The 20,466-nt window shown below is 42.0% G+C and overlaps 1 protein-coding gene across 3 annotated transcripts in view; it reads right to left on the reverse strand.

Moving 5' to 3' along the window:
- The window catches only part of ARMC2 (armadillo repeat containing 2), a 160,081-nt gene that overhangs the window by 29,044 nt on the left and 110,571 nt on the right, over positions 1-20,466 (reverse strand). For all 3 annotated transcript variants that reach the window (XM_013966445.2, XM_018053095.1, XM_018053096.1), the window contains 2 exons: positions 15,871-15,970; positions 138-453 (listed from right to left, as the gene is read on the reverse strand). In XM_013966445.2, the coding sequence (XP_013821899.2) occupies positions 138-453; positions 15,871-15,970 (416 nt within the window). The remainder of the gene's footprint in view (positions 1-137; positions 454-15,870; positions 15,971-20,466) is intronic.

The raw sequence follows: 20,466 nt of genomic DNA on the forward strand, positions 1-20,466 counted from the left end.
CTGGATTACTTTTGAGGCAGTTCTGAACAGAAGACAAATGAATTTCCTGTCACAACTGAGAAGGCTCATTAAAGCAAGCAGGTTGTACTGCTAAAACCCTCACAGAACCCTAGTCCATCTGAGGCCGCGTCTCTTACCCAGCGTGGCGAGGAGAAGGCCGACGATGTGCGAGTGGGCGGCGATGGCTGGGCCCACGCCTGGGTGGATGGCCAGGTTCGCGAGCACACGGGTCAGTTTGATGAGCACGTCCTCTGCCTGGGCCGGCCTCGGTGCCTTGGGACGCTCGTCTCCTTCCCCACAGCGCTTCCCAGAATGCAGATCCAGTTTGTAGAATGTGTGGAATAAAGACAGCAGAGTGGGGATGCTCCCTTTCTCCCTGGAAAACTGCTCACGAGCCTGGTTATTTTTCGCTGTCAGGTTGCCAAGAATAAAAACAATGCGAACAACTAAATCCTGCAATAAATTAAAGACAAAGAGTTATGAGAGCAAAGGGGCTGGGACAAGCTGTTGGGAAGAGGACAGTATTTAATCAATTCATGAATTAATTAATAGTAAGATGGAACACGTCTGGTTTCTGCTCACTTGTACAGTATTTGATTCCCAGGATTGGTGCAAAGTGACAGAGGAGATTAAAAGCATTTGGCAGCAATGAAGAATGGAAACTGATTGATGCTGTTAGCAAGGTCTATAAACTTCAGATCCTTCATCTGAAATTCAGGCTGGCTTTTTTTTTCCTTCAGAAAACAATTAGTTGAGTGAGATGACATTACTAACAATGTGTTATATAAATCTAAGTCTTGACACAAACAGGTTTCTTGAGCACCCAAATCTTTTTCTAAAAGTTCACCTCCTTCTCAAAATGGGGTGTCTGTCCCATAGGGCAGACAGTTTGTGTTACATCAGACTTTCTCAGCCGGGGCACTGCTAATTCTTTGTTATGGGGGACTGTTTATGTTTAGTGGCACCCCTAACCTCTCTTACTAGATACCAGAAGCACTTCCTCACATACCACAACCAAAAATGTTTCAGTGTCCCGTGGGGGCAAAATTGCCCACAGATGAAAACCACCATTACAGAGTATTTACCACTTTAAAGCAGTATTTGTTTTTCTTGAGCAGAGTAGTGGTTACATGGCTGATGCTTTTATAACTGTTTGCTAAATGGTACATATGTGTTTTGAGCACTTTTCTGTATATAAGCTGTTGTTGTTTAGTCGCTAAGTTGCATAGGACTCTTTGCGACCCAATGAACCGAACTGTGCAAGGCTCCTCTGTTCATGGGATTTCACAGGCAAGAAGACTGGAGTGGGCTGTCATTTCCTTCTCCAGTATATAAGCTATATTTAATAACAAATAATCGTTTCTTTAAAATCTCAGCTGAGGACAGTTTATGACTGAACAAGAAACAGAAACAACTGTGCTCTTCATTGGACGACAGTGGCCAGACAGACCAGTTCTGTTGTTAAAGGAACACTTACAGCGGGGCTACAACTAGCCAGGGTGCTGATACTCACTGTGCGGGTGCTGTTTACAGACCAGAAACGGGCTTGGAGAAGCCGCCCTTGTCACAGCCAGTGAGGGGTGGAGTTAGGATTTGAACCCCGGATTACCCAGACCTGGAGTCCTTGGTACACAAGTGCCTCCCAAGTGGCTTGTTATTCACCTCCTTTGCCTTGCCTGCTTTTTGAGCAGTAAAGGAATTATCTCCTTTCAAATGCAAATACAAATATAAGGAGGAATTCCACAAACCCTACCTTATCAGATCTGTAGTTAGCAGCAGCCTTAAGGAATTGGGACAGAGGGCAAAGGGCTGGGCCAGTTTTTCTCCAGGTGGGACCTGGGGGATGGGAGCAGCCCCAGCACTGCGTGTGGCCTGGAGAGTGGAGGATCCAGGACAAAGGGCAAGACGCTGGGGCTTGCCTGCGTCTGCTCTGCCAATACCAGCTTGTTCCTGCTTGTTCTTGAAAACGTTTTCTCTGGCCCTGGTGGAGAAGCAGCCAGGCTGCTGCTTGGGCAGCTGTGAGCCATTTGCCAACACTAAGAAAGGACAGAGTCTAACACGATGTGCGCTGGTCCAGGAGAGTGTTCACACCCCGAAAAACCTCAGCTGGGCAGTGTGCAACCCATCACGGAGGTAGACCAGGCAGGGGACTCACTCCTGCCCCCACCACAACTGGAATGCTAGTCCTTGGGTACATTTTGAATGCTGGGCTCTAGGGGAATGCACACATATACAAACAGGGATGAGGCAAGGAGCTCTGAAGAGTTCACCATCTACTTGAGAAGACAAGGCTAACAATAAGTGGAGAAACTGCAAAGACTGAAAGGGCTAAGGAAGAAACTAGACACCCAAGGGGATTATGGTTCCCAGCTAGAGAGCCAGGCAGCCTGGGTCCCACTTCACTTGGCCTTATAGATTAACTCATCTGTAAAATGGGGGAAATACTGTGACGCAAAACTAAATGAGACCAAACAGATAAAGCACAGACTGTAGGGAGCGATGATTCAGGCACTGTTCGGAATCCTTTACTATCAGCAAAATACTAGTAGTGTTAACCTGTGTGGGAAAGACCCAGAGGTCTTAGAGGAGTCTAGATAAGAGGACACTCAGTGAACAGGGGGTGGCAGTGGGAGAGGTTAGCGAAGTTATGACCATGGTTTTGAGTTCAACCTTGATAAATTAATAAAAGCAGATATGTGGTGTGGGGGATAGGTGAGTTGACACTGGGAAAAGGCGCATGTCTTGAGAAAGAACACCTGGGGCAGTCCCTTTCCGGGTCTGGGGTCACCTTGTTTGTGTCTGATCACCAGACAGTTCCCTAAAGAAGCTGAAGCAGGTAGGTCTTAAATCTAAACCAAGCTCACAAAGTTGTGTTATAAAACTCCAGTTCCCCTTCACGTGAAACCAGTGGTTACTTCATGTAATCCCCTGTGGGGCAGGCCTCTCCCTGGGCTCTGGAAAAGAGTACTCTCTCCCTCCCTTGTCACACCCAACAGCAAAGCAGACCATTTTCCAACCAAGACAGAGGCTGTTTCTGAGAACTAGGCTCCTTGAAGGAAAATTCCACTGTTTTCTCTAAACTGAGGAGTAAGAGCTTTTCCCATAAACTCTGATACACAATTTCTGATTAAAGACTCTGCACTAGCCCTACCTCTGAAAATTGTAATAATTACTATTATTACTAATAGTAGTAGCAGCAACTAATACTCTGTGTTTATGATGCACCAATCACTGTTCCAAGCACCTAGGTATACAAATTAACTAATTCTCTGAAGTGACAATTTGCAGTTCCTTAATTGGAACAAAATGTTCCCACAATCCGGATAGCCACCTCCCTCACGCCCTAGGCAGTAGTTATGGCCAACATTTCTAGACTTCCCGGTGTTCCCTGGACTTGCTCTTATTTCCACAAAAGCACATTAAGCAAGACAGGAAAGACATGATCAGTGTTTTTAAATGACTTCTTAAAGCACACAATAAACAGCTGCATTCTGTTGGCTAAATCATCAAGAGAATTAATTTACCTCCTAAGATTTGTCTTCTGAAGGATGCTAGACTATTTGTTCCACCCCTCTCCCTCTGGCTAGCTCTGCCACTTCACCTCTACCTCCAATGTTTGTTTTTCTGGTTGGTCTAGCTCAGAAGACTCCTCTGGCCCTGTACCACCTCCAACTGTCACTGCTGATTTGCTGACCAGATCTCTGGCTGCAGGTAAAAGCAGGTTTCCCTCTAGGTCCTCATTCTTCAAAATTCAAATTTCTACCCACCATCACATTTGGTCCCACCTGGGAAGACTGGGTGCTGCTTTTCCTGCTTGAAAACCTTCCTCAGGCCCCTGCCACTTTTAAAATTCTTTGATTCAAATATCTTCATGGGTCCTAATATGGCACAGGTTATTAAGCCTGACATGGGGATAAGAAACTCTAGGCTTTAGGGCAGGAAGAGTTAACGCTGCCGCAGTGCCTCTCTCCCTGCCTTCAGATGGAAAAAGGAGGGGGTGGTTCCTGGCAGCAGTGGTGCCAACTGAAGGATGGCATGCAGAATCAACAAATGGGCTGGCAGATTGCACTGTGTGCACCACCAAACTTCCAGCAACTGCTATGCTTGCTACTTCTGTCCTCTTTCTCAGGGCTGTCTAAAGCATCCTCTTCTTTTTCTCCCCTCAATCTTTCTCAAATATGTTCTCCATGAATCTCGAGAGAGAATGGAATAGGCCAGAAGAGGAGCAGGCTCACAGGCAGCTGGCAGAGGTGGTGTTTCGTTACTCCCCTGCCAGTGCTTGTCTGGACTCATCAGGAATCCTGAACGAGGGGGCTGAGGAAGAGGGCCCCTTTGCCCACCGTGGGTGGTCTGTGCTCTTGAGGTACTCGGCCCCTGAACGGTGTTACCGTGAGGTTTTTTATTGTTCCATAGGTCTATTAAATATCACTTAATTAAAATCCTATAAAGATTTGAAAAATTACACAAAGGCCAAGATCATCAATTTGCAGAGAAATAACTCGCAAAAAACAATTTCATCATTGTGCCATTCTCCGTTGAGGTACAGAGCCTCTCCTTTATTCTAAGACAATATCTGAGAACCACCTATAAATCAGCACTGTTACAGCCTTTTTGTTAAACTGAACAAAGTTGTTCAGACCACAACTGTGTAGTTTTGAAACAGCAAAATGAAGATGAATCAGGAGAATCTTTTTTTTTTTTTTTAAGAAGGCAATCTAGTATAACCAGTTCACATCGACTTTCTAATTTTGCTTGAAAAGGAATCAGCCCAGCAACAACTCTGACCAACCAGAACTCAGACCGGTTCACGTACTGGACGAAGCCTGACCTCAACTGTGCATCCCAGGTATAGCCGGTAGAAAGCTGAATGTTCTCTTTGGTTTAGCATAAGCTGTGCCCTCATGAGCAAACATGTTACTCAATCTGAATGGGCTCCACACGCCTGTAAATCAAATTACTTTAACTGGAACAAAACAAGGACCAGGACACTGCTGAACAGAGTGGTCTCTGTCAAGTTCCAGCAACAGCCTCTGTGTGGACTGTTACTTTCCATGTGAGAAAAACTGGCCTAAAGTCAATGAAGGAGATTTCTCCCTACTCAGAAATGTAGAAACTGAGGCTTGAAGAGGCTCCCTGGCCCCAGAGTGCCATACTGGTAAAGAGAAGAAGCAGGACTCAGACAATCACTTCTGTACTCACAGATGGATTCCCAAACCACTTCAACCCTCCTCCTCATTCCCATGACCCTCGTCTTCCCCAGGCTCAGCCCCAGCGGCAACCTCTATTCTTCCCTCTCTCATTCAGTCTCTGAGTTCCCTCCACTCTGTCATCTCAGAATCTCCCGACTCCCACTTCCCACACCCACTCTGGCTAACCCAGTCTGTAGACTCTTGTCAGAGATCCTTGACGGGCTCCTCCCTCTGTGACCAAGGTTAACACCACTTCTAGAAGCACAGCTCTTACATCACCCCCTTGTTCAAAATCATCCACTGCCTATAAAACGCCAAAGCCAGCATCTAATTACCATCCAGCCCCACGTGACCACTTCTGCCATTACCTCACTTTACTCCCCACCCACTGTCCACTCCTCCCTGACTCCACACCCTTCCTACCCACAGAACCTTAAAATAACCCATGTGCATAATGTTGACCATGGGGAAGGAACCATATCAAGATGTCACAGAAAGAATCAACTATATTCAGCAGGCTCCATCACTTACTTCAGAGAATACTTCTCCTAAGTCAAGGAAAACATTTTAGAAAGATTTTCAAAAATGGGTTGAAATTGAAGGGGTTGTAAATGTGCTCAAAATTGGAACCCTCCTTTAACCAGAAAATTAAACTCATCAAGATGCCCTCTTTAAATTTTGGTTAGAAACTTCTCACGCAATCTGGATCTGAGAGCTCAATCAGGATTTGCAATTTGCAACATTTACCCAACTTTCCACCCTCAGACAAAACTCCAGTGTTAATCGAGCTTACAGGTGGCTTGAAGAACAGATAAATTTTACCACTGGGAAGACAGACTGCAGTGCTGCAGAAATGCTAATTAACCCCAGGCTACTGAAAGTGGGTCAACAGTTTGCCCAAGTGCTGAGCCATACAAATCAGAAGAATTGGGAGATGCTGGAGGCTCAAAACCAGAATCGAAGTAGAAAATCATTTAAAAATCAGAAGAGATTATACTTGATGCTTACATCCACTATCCATCCCACCAACATCCCTTTACTGAGCGCCTACTGTATGCTTCTGAACGCAGCTATCACTCAAAAGCACCAGGGCGATGCTAGAATTTCACTGGGCTCTGTTCTTTTTTTTAAGTCAACAGACATAAATCAGGCATTTGGGTTCTGTGCTGAGTCGGAGGAGGTGGGCGGGAAGAGCCAGCTCCACAAGGGCAAAGCAGCAGGAGCTGGAAAGAATGAACAAGCTAAGGGCTTTTTGTGCCGCCCGCCCGGTCAGGGGTGCAGACCAAGGCCAAGGCCGAAAAAAGGAGCGAGCTCAGCCAAACGCTCACAGCACCCACTGGGAATGTGGCTGCCGAGAGGCTGGGAAGACAGCCACAGGGCGCTCCTGCCAGGCTGGAGGCGGAGGGCGAGTGGGGAGCCAAGTCACCATATAAAGGCGCCGGGGAAGGGGTGGAGGCGCCTCCCTCGCCAATCCTCTGCAGCCCCAAAGAGGATGGAGGTGGGAGGGGAAGAAAGGTCGCGCTATCCTCTGGCCTGCCGCTCTGCTGTGGTTGCACTGGAGAACAGCTCCAAAGGGGGCCAATATTTTTTGCTTTCAGCCCTACGCTCTCCAGACATTCCGAGTCCGCTTTCAACACCAGGATGCCTGAGCACTCTGAATCCGACAGCGTTCACATGCCTGAAGACAGCCACTTGCCCTGGACAAGAGAGGCTCAGCTTAACAAGCAGTACAAGCACGGACATGCTAGGGGATTCCCAGTGTTCTCTGAGGCTGACGATTGCCATGCATTGGGAAGTTCTGTTTCCAAAAGAAACACAAGGAACTGAATGTATCTAAAAGTGGGGAGGGTTAGACAGATAGCTATTTAATGGACAGGAGTGATGGGAACGTAGATAAAGGTTATTTTTTTTTTTTTTTTTGGACTATGACCTTTGTAAAACATTGCCAGACTTACAAGTCTTATTTGAGGGATTTTACCTGATCTCCTGCCCAGTAGATATTTATAGAGGCAATGGGGGAAAATCCTTTTGTGTTCTCCCAAAAAAACAAACCCAAACATATTTTGGTGAGCTGCTAAATGTGGCGACGCTGATGTCAGAGGCACCCCTGAGGCGGGTCTGCTTTGCAAGGCTGCCACAGACCCCGCTCACGCCTTCCACACTGGGCCCATCTGCTTGCACATTTGGTTGTACCAAATGCAGTTTACACCATAAAGCATACAATATGTGCATAGTTCTTAAATGAGATTTGTCATTTAACTGAATTTCGGTCAGCATTTTAAACAGATACATTTCTTCGTGCTCTAGTCTAACTTACAAACCGCACCCCGGCTGACTGCAGTGCTGTGTTTTGGTCTCAGTTTGTGTGTGTGTGGGAACTGGGAGTTGCCAGTTAGACCATGGATCCTGGACCAATCAACCTCATAGACAGACATGAGCCAAAGAAGTTCCCCTTGTTCTCCCTGAGGAAGTCCTTTGTGAGAGCTGGGAGGAGTGGATTCCTTTTCTCTGAGACTGCTGATGAAACCCTTGGCTTGTACCACAGCCATCATATTCTGACAAGCTCGCATCACTGGAGGGCTATGGGTGGACAGAGTTGTTGTGAACCCAACCAAGCGTTATTTAAAATGAACAAATTGTCCTCAGCTTTGTTGCAAACTTAACCAAGGTTAGATATGGAGATATACTGAAATTTCTCAAAGCAGAAATAAAATTCTGTGGTTGCTTCATTAGCAAATGAATCAAGAACAACTTGTGGCTTGTCTAGCTAACTGAGGATAAGGAATCCTCCCTTCTGCTGCCAGTTCAAGGGTCCCCAGGGCTCACTTTTCCTGAGTAGCCCAGTGTGACCAGTGTTGGAAGCCCATTCGTGCAATGGCTTGGTCTCAGTGTCATCTGTTTTGACACAAGCCTGGCAGAGAAAGTCCCTGGAAGGGTCGAACAGCCCATCTCATTTTCTCTGGCTACGAAAGTGCTCCTTGACTGCCTCAGCAAAAGGCACAAGGCAGGCGGTTATCACCACTTACTGGGGAAACATACACCAACACCTGGCCTGTCTTGCTGATTTGGTTCCTACTTTGTAAGGGAAATTCACTTTCAGCCACATGCCTGAAGAAGATAGACCCTGCGTGGCTGCTTTGATTAATCACTTTAAAATCTCTTCAGGATTTGTAGAAAACCCTTTGCTGTCAATATTGGGGAAAACAATTTGTTTTAAGGGGCCATCTTAATAATTTACACCACAGGTTCCCACACCCGGTCTTCACCTGAGGTATCTATTAAAAACAGGTTCTCGGGCCCTGTCCCAGACCTGAATCAGGCTCTCCCAGGGTGAGGCCTGAGAACCTGTATTTTTAAAACTCCCCAAGTTTAGGAGACAATGGTTCAAATCAAGAAAGAATTTGATATCTCACCACTTTAATACCTACTGTTTTTATATCATGTTAAAAAACTAAGAATCCATGTTTCTTTTAAATAATTCTCACAACACAGACGGGTAGAAAATAAAGGTGAAAATGCTCTCCCCACCACCTTTCATTATCAACTGACCTAATAACTGAGACAGATTAAGGACACTCCAAAAAGACCAGTTTTCATATGCTGAAGTCAGACTTTTCCTTGAAAAGAGATGAATATGAATAAGGTGTGAAAAAAAAAAAACAGGAAAAGATTTTTTACTTTTGACATTTTCTCACTTTTTCTTTTTTTCCCTTTAATGGAATACACTACCAGATGGGGGAGGAAAGATTCCACTTTTCCCAGCAGCCATCAGCTTTGGTGCTACCTGGTTCCAAGCAGGATCTCCCCCTGGTGGACGGGGGAAGCAGCTGGCCAGAGTTTCCTGCTAAGCTCCTCACCTGGGTGGTCAAAAAACACTCAAAGAGGTGTGTGCAGGTGACAGTTCATTTATCACTAGAGAGGGGTTTTCTTTCTTTCTTTCTTTTTTTTTTTTTTTTGAGATTTTTGTTTCTATGTTCTCCAAAAATACAGTGAGTCATAACATGATTAAATTTAAAAATAAGTCCCAGAGAAAGAAACCTCTGCCAATTATCAATGTAGCCTTCAAACTTTTAAGACAAAGGCAATGCTAACCTCTCAGGACAAAGATAAGGGTTACAGACTGATTACTGAGTCCCTGGGTGACAGCTCTGAACACTAAGAGACTATAACGGGTCCAAAGTGTGCATGTGTCTATAATCCAAGTTAGCCCTGGAGAAACATTTCCTAGAACTGAAACAAAAATAGTTCTAGGAAGTAATAATTCCATTTTAAAAGTTGCTGGAGGACTGGGGTACATTTCAAAGATGAGTTCAAAAGTCTCAATGTCCAAGTAAACCTCAGGTGGAGCAAAATCTGAGCCACCGAAGATTAATACACTCACATCAGGATGTGGTGTGCGGTTTCTGTTTCTGGAAATCACTTCTATCTCTCGGGAAAGAGGAAAAACAAATCTTATCCAACTAGTCACCTGGGCCAAAGGGAACAGGAACCTAAGATGCTGTGCTGGTCTGAAGTAATTTAAGATCCAGCATTTCTGTTTTGCTGTTGTGTATGGCAGCCCATCAACAAGAAAAATGTGGGGAAAATTATTATTTCCTCCTCCAAAGTAGGAAGAGGAAAGTAAATATTTAAGGAAGAAGTACTAGAGGACTAGACAAAATATATATTGTATAATACTTTACAGATTCCAAAGCATTTCACATACGCAAAATTCATTCTTTCAGCACTTATCGAGTCTGCTACGGCAAGAATCATCTCAGGTTTATAAAGACAAAGCCTGTGTCCTTAGGGAATCCCAATAGTGCATAAGGCAGCTACACAAATGATAACCATTTAGAGAATCACAAAAGAAATATTTACAAAGATCTCTAAAAGCCTTTGGTTAACGATTTTAGGAAGTGGTTGGGACACATAACTATTTCCTTGTAGCCTGAACAATTTCCCTGCTCTTCTAAAGCATTCTGGTTTTGAGGAAAATGTACCTTACTAGAAAATATCAACGATGATTCAAAATGTAGTATTTCCTTCTTTTGCATAAGTAAAAGACAATATAAAGTCAAAGTATAATTTATAAAAAGTTAACTTGGCTCTCACAGAAATATAAAATGAACACATTAAAAGAATTACTTATCTCATTAATGAGGGAAGCCAATACAATGGTAAAGTGGGCTCCAAAAACAAGAACTGGGTGTTTACAAGCATTAAAAAGAATGTTACAGTAAGACAACTAGGTTAGAATCATACCTGGCTAATGGCCTCAAGGTAACAAACCATAACTTTGAGGTTATCTTGTCTACCAGAGAAAAAAATGTACAAATTAATGTGTAACTTTATAGTGTCTGGGTTCTAATCAAATAGTAAACAGCAAGTTTAAACAAAGATATATTCTCCTTGGGAATTAAGTCCTGTTGGTTAAACAGTGCCCCAATACGACTTTGTCAGAATATACGGGCTCCTACCCCGCACTCTAGCTCTAAGTTTTGGATGATTTTTCTTAATAATAGTGAAATAGTTAAGGTCAGAAACATACTGCTTGGGTCCTCAGCTCTGACTGTACTAACTGGGTGTACTAGCTACATTAAAGGGTTTAAAATCATGCATGTAGTATGTAACATTTGGGGACTGGCTTTTTTTCACTCAGTATAGTTGGAGATTTATCCAGGATATAGTATACATAAATAGTTCAGTCCTTTTTTAATGCTGAATAGTATTCCATGGCATAGATATTCCACAGTTTGCTTAGCCATTTATCCAGAAAAGGACATTTGATTCTTTCTAGTTTTTGCCTATTACAAATAAAGCTGCTACAAACCTTTTTAAAAAATAAAAATTAAATGATGCACTGATGAGGAAAAAATTGGCTGGTCTTAGAAGGCTTCATAGAGAAAGGAACACAAGAGCCACACCTTGAATATGAATTGGCTTTTGAAGATGAAAACAGCTGAGAGAAATTTCATCAAAAGTCCCTCAGGCTCTTCTCACTCAGAACCTATTCAAAGTCAATGTTCAGACTCTTGAGGTGTTACTTTTAAGAAGGTTGGTTATGAGGTTCCCCTACTAATTACAAATAATTGCAAAAGACAGGTACTGATTACCAAAGCAATAATAACAATGGAAAGGGAGAGAGAAATCTACACAAAGATGACACAGACGTTTAAAGAAGTTTATCAATAGACTCATACTCCCAATGTAGGACAAATAACCTCTAGAGTAATAATTACTGCTTGTAATACTGACCTTTGTCATCAATAAGAGGAAATTATTTTTAATATCTTCTGTGAGAGCAAGGAAATATGTAATATATTTGAATATGATTTTTACCACAATGACTAAAATAATTTTGGTGAGGGCTTCCCTGGTGGCTCAGTGGTACAGAATCTGCCTGCCAATGCAGGGGACATGGGTTCCATCCCTGATCTGGGAAGATTCCACATGACATGGATGTGCCACAATAACTGAGCCTGTGCTAGAGGCTGGAAGCTGCAACTGCTGAGGCCACATGCTGCAGCTACTGAGCCTGTGCTAGAGCCTGGAAGCTGCGACTGCCGAGGCCACATGCTGCAACTATTGAAGCCTGTGCGTCCTAGAGCCCACACTCTGCAACAAGAGAAGCCACTGCAATGGGAAGCCCGTGTGTTGCATCTAGAGAGTGCCCCTGTTTGGCAAAAGCATCATCAAATGTGAGCAGCAATGAAGACCCTGCCCGGTCTAAAGTAAATAAATGAAAATTTTTTTGAAAGTTTAAAAAGGTAATAACTTTGGTGATTAAAGGGGATAAATTGCACATTTCCTTGGTAGTTCTAAAAACAACATGTTCCTATACTTCCTTTGCAAGATGCTCTTTATTCATCTTTGGACCAAAATAATTTTAATAGGAATACAAAATTATAACATAAATCAATAGAGAGAAATATGGCCTTTAAATACCAATTTTGCTTTATAGATAATCCCAGATGTTCAAGCTGGTTTTAGAAAAGGCAAAGGAACCAGAGATCAAATTGCCAACATCCACTGGATCATCAAAAAAGGAAGAGAGTTCCAGAAAAACATCTATTTCTGCTTTATTGACTATGCCAAAGCCTTTGACTGTGTGGATCACAATAAACTGTGGAAAACTCTGAAAGAGATGGGAACACCAGACCACCTGACCTGCCTCTTGAGAAACGTATATGCAAGTCAGGAAGCAACAGTTAGAACTGGACATGGAACAACAGACTGGTTCCAAATAGGAAAAGGAGTACGTCAAGGCTGTATACTGTCACCCTGCTTATTTAACTTATATGCAGAGTACATCATGAGAAACACTGGGTTGGAAGAAGCACAAGCTGGAATCAAGATTGCCAGGACAAATATCAATAATCTCAGATATGCAGATGACACCACCCTTATGGCAGAAAGTGAAGAGGAACTAAAAAGCCTCTTGATGAAAGTGAAAGTGGAGAGTGAAAAAGTTGGCTTAAAGCTCAACATTCAGAAAACAAAGATCATGGCATCTGGTCCCATCACTTCATGGGAAATAGATGGGGAAACAGTAGAAACAGTGTTAGACCTTATTTTGGGGGGCTCCAAAATCACTGCAGATGGTGACTGCAGCCATGAAATTAAAAGACACTTACTCCTTGGAAGAAAAGTTATGACCAAACTAGATAGCATGTTGAAAAGCAGAGACATTACTTTGCCAACAAAGGTCCATCTAGTCAAGGCTATGGTTTTCCCAGTGGTCATGTATGGATGTGAGAGTTGGACTGTGAAGAAGGCTGAGAGCCAAAGAATTGATGCTTTTGAACTGTGGTGTTGGAGAAGACTCTTGAGAGTCCCTTGGACTGCAAGGAGATCCAATCAGTCCATTCTGAAGGAGATCAGCCCTGGGATTTCTTTGAAGGGAATGATGCTGAAGCTGAAACTCCAGTACTTTGGCCACCTCATGCAAAGAGTTGACTCACTGGAAAAGACTCTGATGCTGGGAGGGTTGGGGGTAGGAGGAGAAGGGGACGACAGAGGATGCGATGGCTGGATGGCATCACGGACTCGATGGACATGAGTCTGAGTGAACTCCAGGAGTTGGTGATGGACAGGGAGGTCTGGCATGCTGCGATTCATGGGGTCACAAAGACTCGGACACAACTGAGCGACTAAACTGAACTGAACTGAATGAGTCCAAAGTGAAAAGTAATTCAATAAGAAGTGTGGTAAAATTTTATGCCAATTAAGCTTTAAAGACATTTAGTCCCTTGAACCAGAAAAAGCATACCCTTAACTATACTCACATCTCAAGTATCTCATATTATTAACAGTCAGATGCCAGAACTTTCTACTTTCTATTAAACACAATCATCATCTAAACTACAAATAGAGAAACAAACAGTTATGTACCAGTAATACCATAACAAATAGGTCTATTTGTCAGTACTGAACTGATGGGTTTTCTTCTTTTTCAAAAAAAAGTACAGGTTATGACATAACTTGAAATCAAACTGTTAAACAGAAATGTTTTCTTTAAATCCACATTTGAAAACATCCTTCTTCAGTTACTGTCTAATCTAAGTCATCCATGATCAAAACACCAAAGTAAAAAAGAAACTATGATGGTAAATTAAAATTAAAACACATAAAGTAATCCCATAAAACAAAATTACAAAATAAAATCCATAATTAAATCCCTTTATAAGTATAATATTGAAAAGTTTCTTTTAATGTTACAGCAAACTATCTTTTCTACCCTTTTAATGTTTTCCTTAAAAGTGAAAACCAGAACTAGGAGTATCTAAGCTCCTAGGGGGTTAATTCACTTGTCTAAAGATTAGAGTTCTGATAGTATATTTTACCAAAATCTAAATCAGTAAATGCCTAATGGATACTTAAATTAACAGCACTGTGAAAACTGTAAGGTAATCAAATTCATTCTTCAGCTGACACTGCAAATTCTTATGCCATGAAATCTTTCAAAGTATGTAATTTAGAGAAAATACAAAATACACAGGGGAAAGCATTTGTAGTCCAAATACTCAGAATCAGGAACCCAAATGCATATCTGTAAATTGTTTTTTTTTTTTTAAGTGAAATAGAGACATGAACACTTTCAGCAAAGTTTATCTTCTTTAAAACGTACAGGTGGTGCTAGTGGTAAAGAATCCGCCTGCCAATGCAGGAGACTCAGGTTCAATCCCTGGGTCGGGAAGATCCCCTGGAATACGAAATGGCAAACTGTTCCAGTACTCTTGCCTGGAAAATTTCATAGCCAGAGAAGCCTGGTAGGCTACAGTCCTGCCACAAAGACTCAGATTCAGCAACTGAGCACATAATACATAATGGTGTAATATGAACACAGAAATTTCTCTTTATCAATATAACCAAATTGAGACTGCTGCTGCTGCTGCTAAGTCGCTTTAGTTATGTCCGACTCTGTGCAACCCCATAGATGGCAGCCCATCAGGCTCCCCCGTCCCTGGGATTCTCCAGGCAAGAATACTGGAGTGGGTTGCCATTTCCTTCTCCAATGCATGAAAGTGAAAAGTAAAGGTGAAGTTGCTCAGTCGTGTCTGACTCTCTGCGACCCCATGGACTGCAGCCTTCCAGGCTCCTCCATCCATGGGATTTTCCAGGCAAGAGTACTGCAGTGGGGTGCCATTGCCTTCTCGGAAAATGAGACTAGCAACCTTTTAATAAATAGCTGATAATAGTGTAAAATATGACAAATTTAGTCATTCTCAGCAGAAGTACTTGGCTAGGTAAAAATAAGTTAGCGCTATTTGTGGCAAACAGGAATTATACTTTGAGGTGGTTTTGATATGGTTAATATAAATAAACACAAAGCTTTATATTAAAACCATTTTAGAATATATATAATTTGATTTTAAACTGGTGATACCTACTATGTACTTTTGAAAATTTACCATACTGGAAATTAATACCTATTTTCATGTATAAACCATTCCCACTAAAGAGTTGATGTCACTTTAATCATTTATAAAGGCAAATAAAACTAGCCTGCATTTAATGACTATTCAAAACTGATAATATCATAAAAATTAATGTTTGGATTAAGCATTATAATTTTATTAAGGGAAAGTCATTTGTGAGTTCTTCCTTTTTTTAAAAACAGCTATTACATTTTTGTCCAACCCATTAAAACCAAATTATTTCCTTTAAATACTTAACCTCGAAATGTCATCTTCTAAATACAACAGTCAAAAAATTAGAAAATTTCAGGGCTAGAAGAATCTTCGGAGTATACCCAGGGTAGGGGATCCCGAACTTTAGTTTGCATTAGAAGTCCCTGCAGTTCTTGTTAAAGTGCAGGTGGCTGGGCACATCTGCACCCACCTGGCTCTGTAGGCCTGGGTTGGGGCCTGGAAATAACCAGTGTAACCTCACCCCACCCAAAGGTGCCTCCTGTAGGAGGCGTCCACAGAGTACCAGGAGGAACAGCACCCACCCTTCACCCAACATCGTGAACCCTTATGCTGCATGCACATCCTTCTGAGGCCATCTCTGCCTCAAATTACTTCCTCCCCACCTCCTCCATGGAACTCTGCCTCCTGGGGGCAGCTCGTTACATATCTAATGGAAGCTTCTAAGAGAAAATTATACATTCAAAACACAAAGCCATTCAGCGTGGCCTTATTACACAAATACACCAATGCAAAGACACACTGAAGAGTTAAATGTATAAAGAACTGACCTGCTTCTTCTGGTATTTGTTTATCAGATTCAAAAACAAGGCATAACATCTGGAATAGCTGGCCAAGGCTACACAGCAGTCATGGTAAGAAGTAAGTTTGCTGTAGAAATGTCAAATGGAAAAAATAAAAGTCAGCTTTGTTTTTCAATAAAACTCAAATATACCTGCTAAGTCACTGCTAAGTCGCTTCAGTCGTGTCCGACTCTGTGTGACCCCATAGATGGCAGCCCACCAGGCTCCCCCGTCCCTGGGATTCTCCAGGCAAGAACACTGGAGTGGGTTGCCATTTCCTTCCCCAATGCATGAAAGCGAAAAGTGAAAGTGAAGTCTCCCAGTCGTGTCTGACTCTCTGTGACCCCATGGACTGCAGCCTACCAGGCTCCTCCGTCCATGGGATTTTCCAGGCAAGAGTACTGGAGTGGAGTGCCATCGCCTTCTCCAAATATACCTAGGGTTGCTTTAAATGCAGACCTTCAAAGCATTGTCCTGTGCATGAAAAGCAGTCTGGAAATACTCTATACACTGGCCCAGAGATGCCCCAGGGAGCTGGTAACCTGCTCTAGATTCCAGGAGCACAGGGTGGGAGCAAGGAAAATTTCAATTTCTTTGAAAAAGAGAAAGCTGAAACCTCTAATGCAGGTAGTGGTGGTTTAGTCACTAAGTCGGGTCTGACTCTTGTGACATCATGGACTGTATCCCGCCAGACTCCTCTGTCCGTGGAATTCTCCAGGCAAGAATACTGGAGTGGGTTGCCATGCCCTCCTCCAGGGATTTTCCTGACCCAAGAATTGAATCTAGGTCTCCTGCATTGCAGGCAGCTTCTTTACCAACCAAGCTTGTGGTTCAGAAAACACAAGATAAGAAATTTACACAATATCTGGTAAATTTCAATCTGGTAGAGTCAATCTCCTGGAACTTCAGCACAAGCAAATGTTAAATTGCTCAAATATGCTAGGATATTAATATACTATATTAATACCAGGCAAAATAGACCTTAAGGCAAAAAACCTTGAAAATAGCTTCAAATTTTCCAAAGTAAGCAAACAAACTAACATAACTCACAAGGTGGAACTCACAAACCTATATCAAATTAATAGATGTTCATAAACCTCTCATTAAGTGACAGATTAATAGAAAAAACATCACTAATATTTTAAAAACTTGATCATGTGCCAGGCCATTAACAAGTCTCAGTAAATTACCAATGTTTTAGATCACATTTTAAAGACATAATTTTGGAAATTTAAAAACACATAACTTATGGGTCAACGAAATAAGAAAATAAAAAACCACATATCTGCATAATAACAAAAAATTTATTAAACAGATCAAAATTTAGATGCAACTGCAGCAGTAGAGGAAAATTCATAACCTTAAGAAAGCTGACAGGAAAGGGATTTCTAACCAGCATAGAAAGAAATATGTGCTGTGTTTAGTCACTCGGTTGTGTCTGACTCTTTGTGACCCCATGCACTGTAGGCTGCCCTGCTCTTCTGTTCATGGGGATTCTCCAGGCCAGAATACTGGAGTGGTTGCCATGCCCTCCTCCAGGGGATCTTCCCAACCCAGGCATCAAATCCAGGTCTCCCCCACTGTAGGCAGATTCTTTACCATCTGAGCCACCAGGGAAGCCCAGAAGAAAATACAATATATCCAAAAAGAATAGAAGAATTACTAAGGCTAAGAACAAAGAATACAATAGGAAAGAAACTTACAATAGAGTGGTTTGATTAATCTATTGGTTCTTTGCAAAAACTAATAAATTGGCCATCCTTTGGCAAGACTGATCAAGAGAAAAAGAGAAATATCATAAATCTTCAAAATAAGGAATGAAAATCAACATCAAAATGAAGAGGCAGTGTGACATAGCAGCTAACCACGTAAATTCTAGAGCCAGACTATCTAGTTGAAATCACAGCTGTGCAGCTCTGGGAAAACTAGAGAACTTCTCTATGCCTAGCCTCCTCATAGGTAAAGTGAAGATAATAATAATAAGTACCTACCTCTTAAAGCCGTTATAAGGAATAAATGAATTAGTATTTAGAAAGTGCTCAGAACACGGCCTGGCACATAGTAGGCACTGCATAAATATTTCTTGAATAAATAATATAAATAAAAGGGGTATAATTAGAGAGGCAATAGAGATTAAAAGAATAACAGATGAGACTGGGCACATTCAGGGTGGTATGGCCATAGATGAGCCACATGTAAAAAAATGAAATTAGATCATTCCTTAACTCCATACACAGAAATAATGGATTAAGATCTAAATTTCAGACTGGACACTATACAACTTAGAGGAAAACATAGGCAGACCACTCTCTGACATAAATCACAGCAACATCTTTTTTAACCCAGCTCACAGAATAATGGAAATAAAAGCAAAAATAAACAAATGGGACCTACTTAAATTCAAAAGCTTTTGCACAGCAAAGGAAACAATAAACAACAAAAAGCCCACAGATTGGGAGAAAATATTTGCAAATGATGTGACTGATAAGGGATTAGTCTCCAAAATTTACAGCTTATGACACTTAATATCATCAAAACAAACAGCCCACTCAAAAAATGGGCAGAAGATCTGAACAGACATTTCTGTAAAGGGGACATACAGATGGCAAACAGGCACATGAAACGTTCAAAAGTGCTAGTTACCAGAGAAATGCAAATGAAAACTACAGCGAGACATCACCTCACACTGGTCAGACTGGTTATCATAAAAAATCCACAAACAACAAACGTTGGAGAGGGTGTGGAGAGAAGGGAACCCTTCTGCACTGTTGGTAGGAATGTAAATCGGAGCATCGACTATGGAGAGCAATATAGAGGTTCCTTAAGAAACTAAAAATAGAGCTACTATATGATCCTGCAGTCCCACACCTGGGTATATGTCCAGAGAAAAATATGGCCCAAAAAGATAGATGTACCCGTGTTCAAAGCAGCATGTTGTTTACAAGACATGCAGACAACCTAAATGTCCATTGACAGAGGAATGGATAAAGAAGGTGTGGTGGGTACATGTACACGTACACACACACACACACACACACACACACACACGAATATTACTCAGCCATTAACAAGAATGAAGTAAGGCCATTGGCAGCAAATAGAAGGCCCCCTGGTGGCTCAGCGGTAAAGAATCTGCCTACAATGCAGGAGACCTGGGTTCAGTCCATGGGCTGGGAAGATCCCCCGGAGAAGGGCATGGCAACCCGCTCCAGTGTTCTTGCCTAGAGAATCCCAGGGACAGAGGCGCCTGACACGCTGCAGTCCACAGGGTCGCAGAGTCAGACACGACTGGAGTGACCAAGCAGCAGCAGCATGTGCGGACTCTAAAAAGAAACAATACAAACGAGCTTACGAAACAGAAAGAGACTCACAGGCTTGGAACACTCACGGATGCTGCGGCGGGGATAGAGGGATAGTTAAGGACTTTGGGCAAATCAGGTATACACTGCTATATTTAAACCAACAAAAACCTGTTGTATAGCACATGGAACTCTGCTCAACGTTAAGGAGCAGCCTGGATGAGAGAGGGGTTTGAAGGAGAATGGATACATGTATATGAATGCGAGACTCTTCCCTGTTCACCTGAAACTATCACAACACTGTTAATCAGCTATATCCCAGTACAAAATGCTTTTGGTGTTAAAAAACAAAAATAAAAGGATAACAGAATATTTGGAATGCCCTTATATAGTTTGAAAGTTAAATGAATGGAACCTTATAAAAATATAACTTTTAGAAACTGAACCAAGTGTAAATAGGATATGACTAGACCATTAAAGAAAGTGAATCAGTTGTCAATGATATTCACACACGCATGCACACACATGCGTATACATACAACAGGATAAAACAGCTTTTCAAGCAAGTTCTACAGACTTTTCAAGAAGCAGATAACTTTAATTTTCAGAAATTCTTCTAAAAGAGAGAAAATGTTGGAATATATCCCAGTTAATTTTATGAGGCGGGTATAAACTGGACATTAAAACCAGACAAGGACAGTATAAGAAAGGAAATGTATAGGTCAATCTAACTCGTAACTATAAATGAAAAATCCTAAACAAAATATAAGCTGAGCAAACCTAGCAATATATAATGGTTTAACATGAGAAAACCTGTTAATGTAATCTACTACGTTAAAGAATTAAACAAAGAAAATCTATATAATCAAAATATATTCAAGAATCCAAGGAAATTTAAAATCCATTAAAGGGAAAAAATTGTTCCTTAACTGTTAAGGGGTATCTACAAAAACCTACAACAAACAATTTCAACTGGCAAAACTACAAAAACATTTCCCTTAAAGTCAGGAGAAAGTCAGCCAGCCTAATACTCTCACAACTTTATACTGGACATCCTAAGCAACGCACCCAAGGAACAGGTGAGGACAGGGGCAGAGCTGTAATAATGGGGAGAAAAAAAAATATATATATATATATACACACACACATATATATATCCCTGGTAGCTCAGCTGCTAAAGAATCTGCCTGGAATGCAGGAGACCTGGGTTTGACTCCTGGGTCATGAAGATCCTCTGGAGAAGGGTTGGGCTTCCCTTGTGGCTCAGCTGGTAAACAATCTGCTT

The sequence above is a fragment of the Capra hircus genome, chromosome 9, assembly GCF_001704415.2.
Source record: "Capra hircus breed San Clemente chromosome 9, ASM170441v1, whole genome shotgun sequence".
Taxonomy (NCBI): domain Eukaryota; kingdom Metazoa; phylum Chordata; class Mammalia; order Artiodactyla; family Bovidae; genus Capra; species Capra hircus.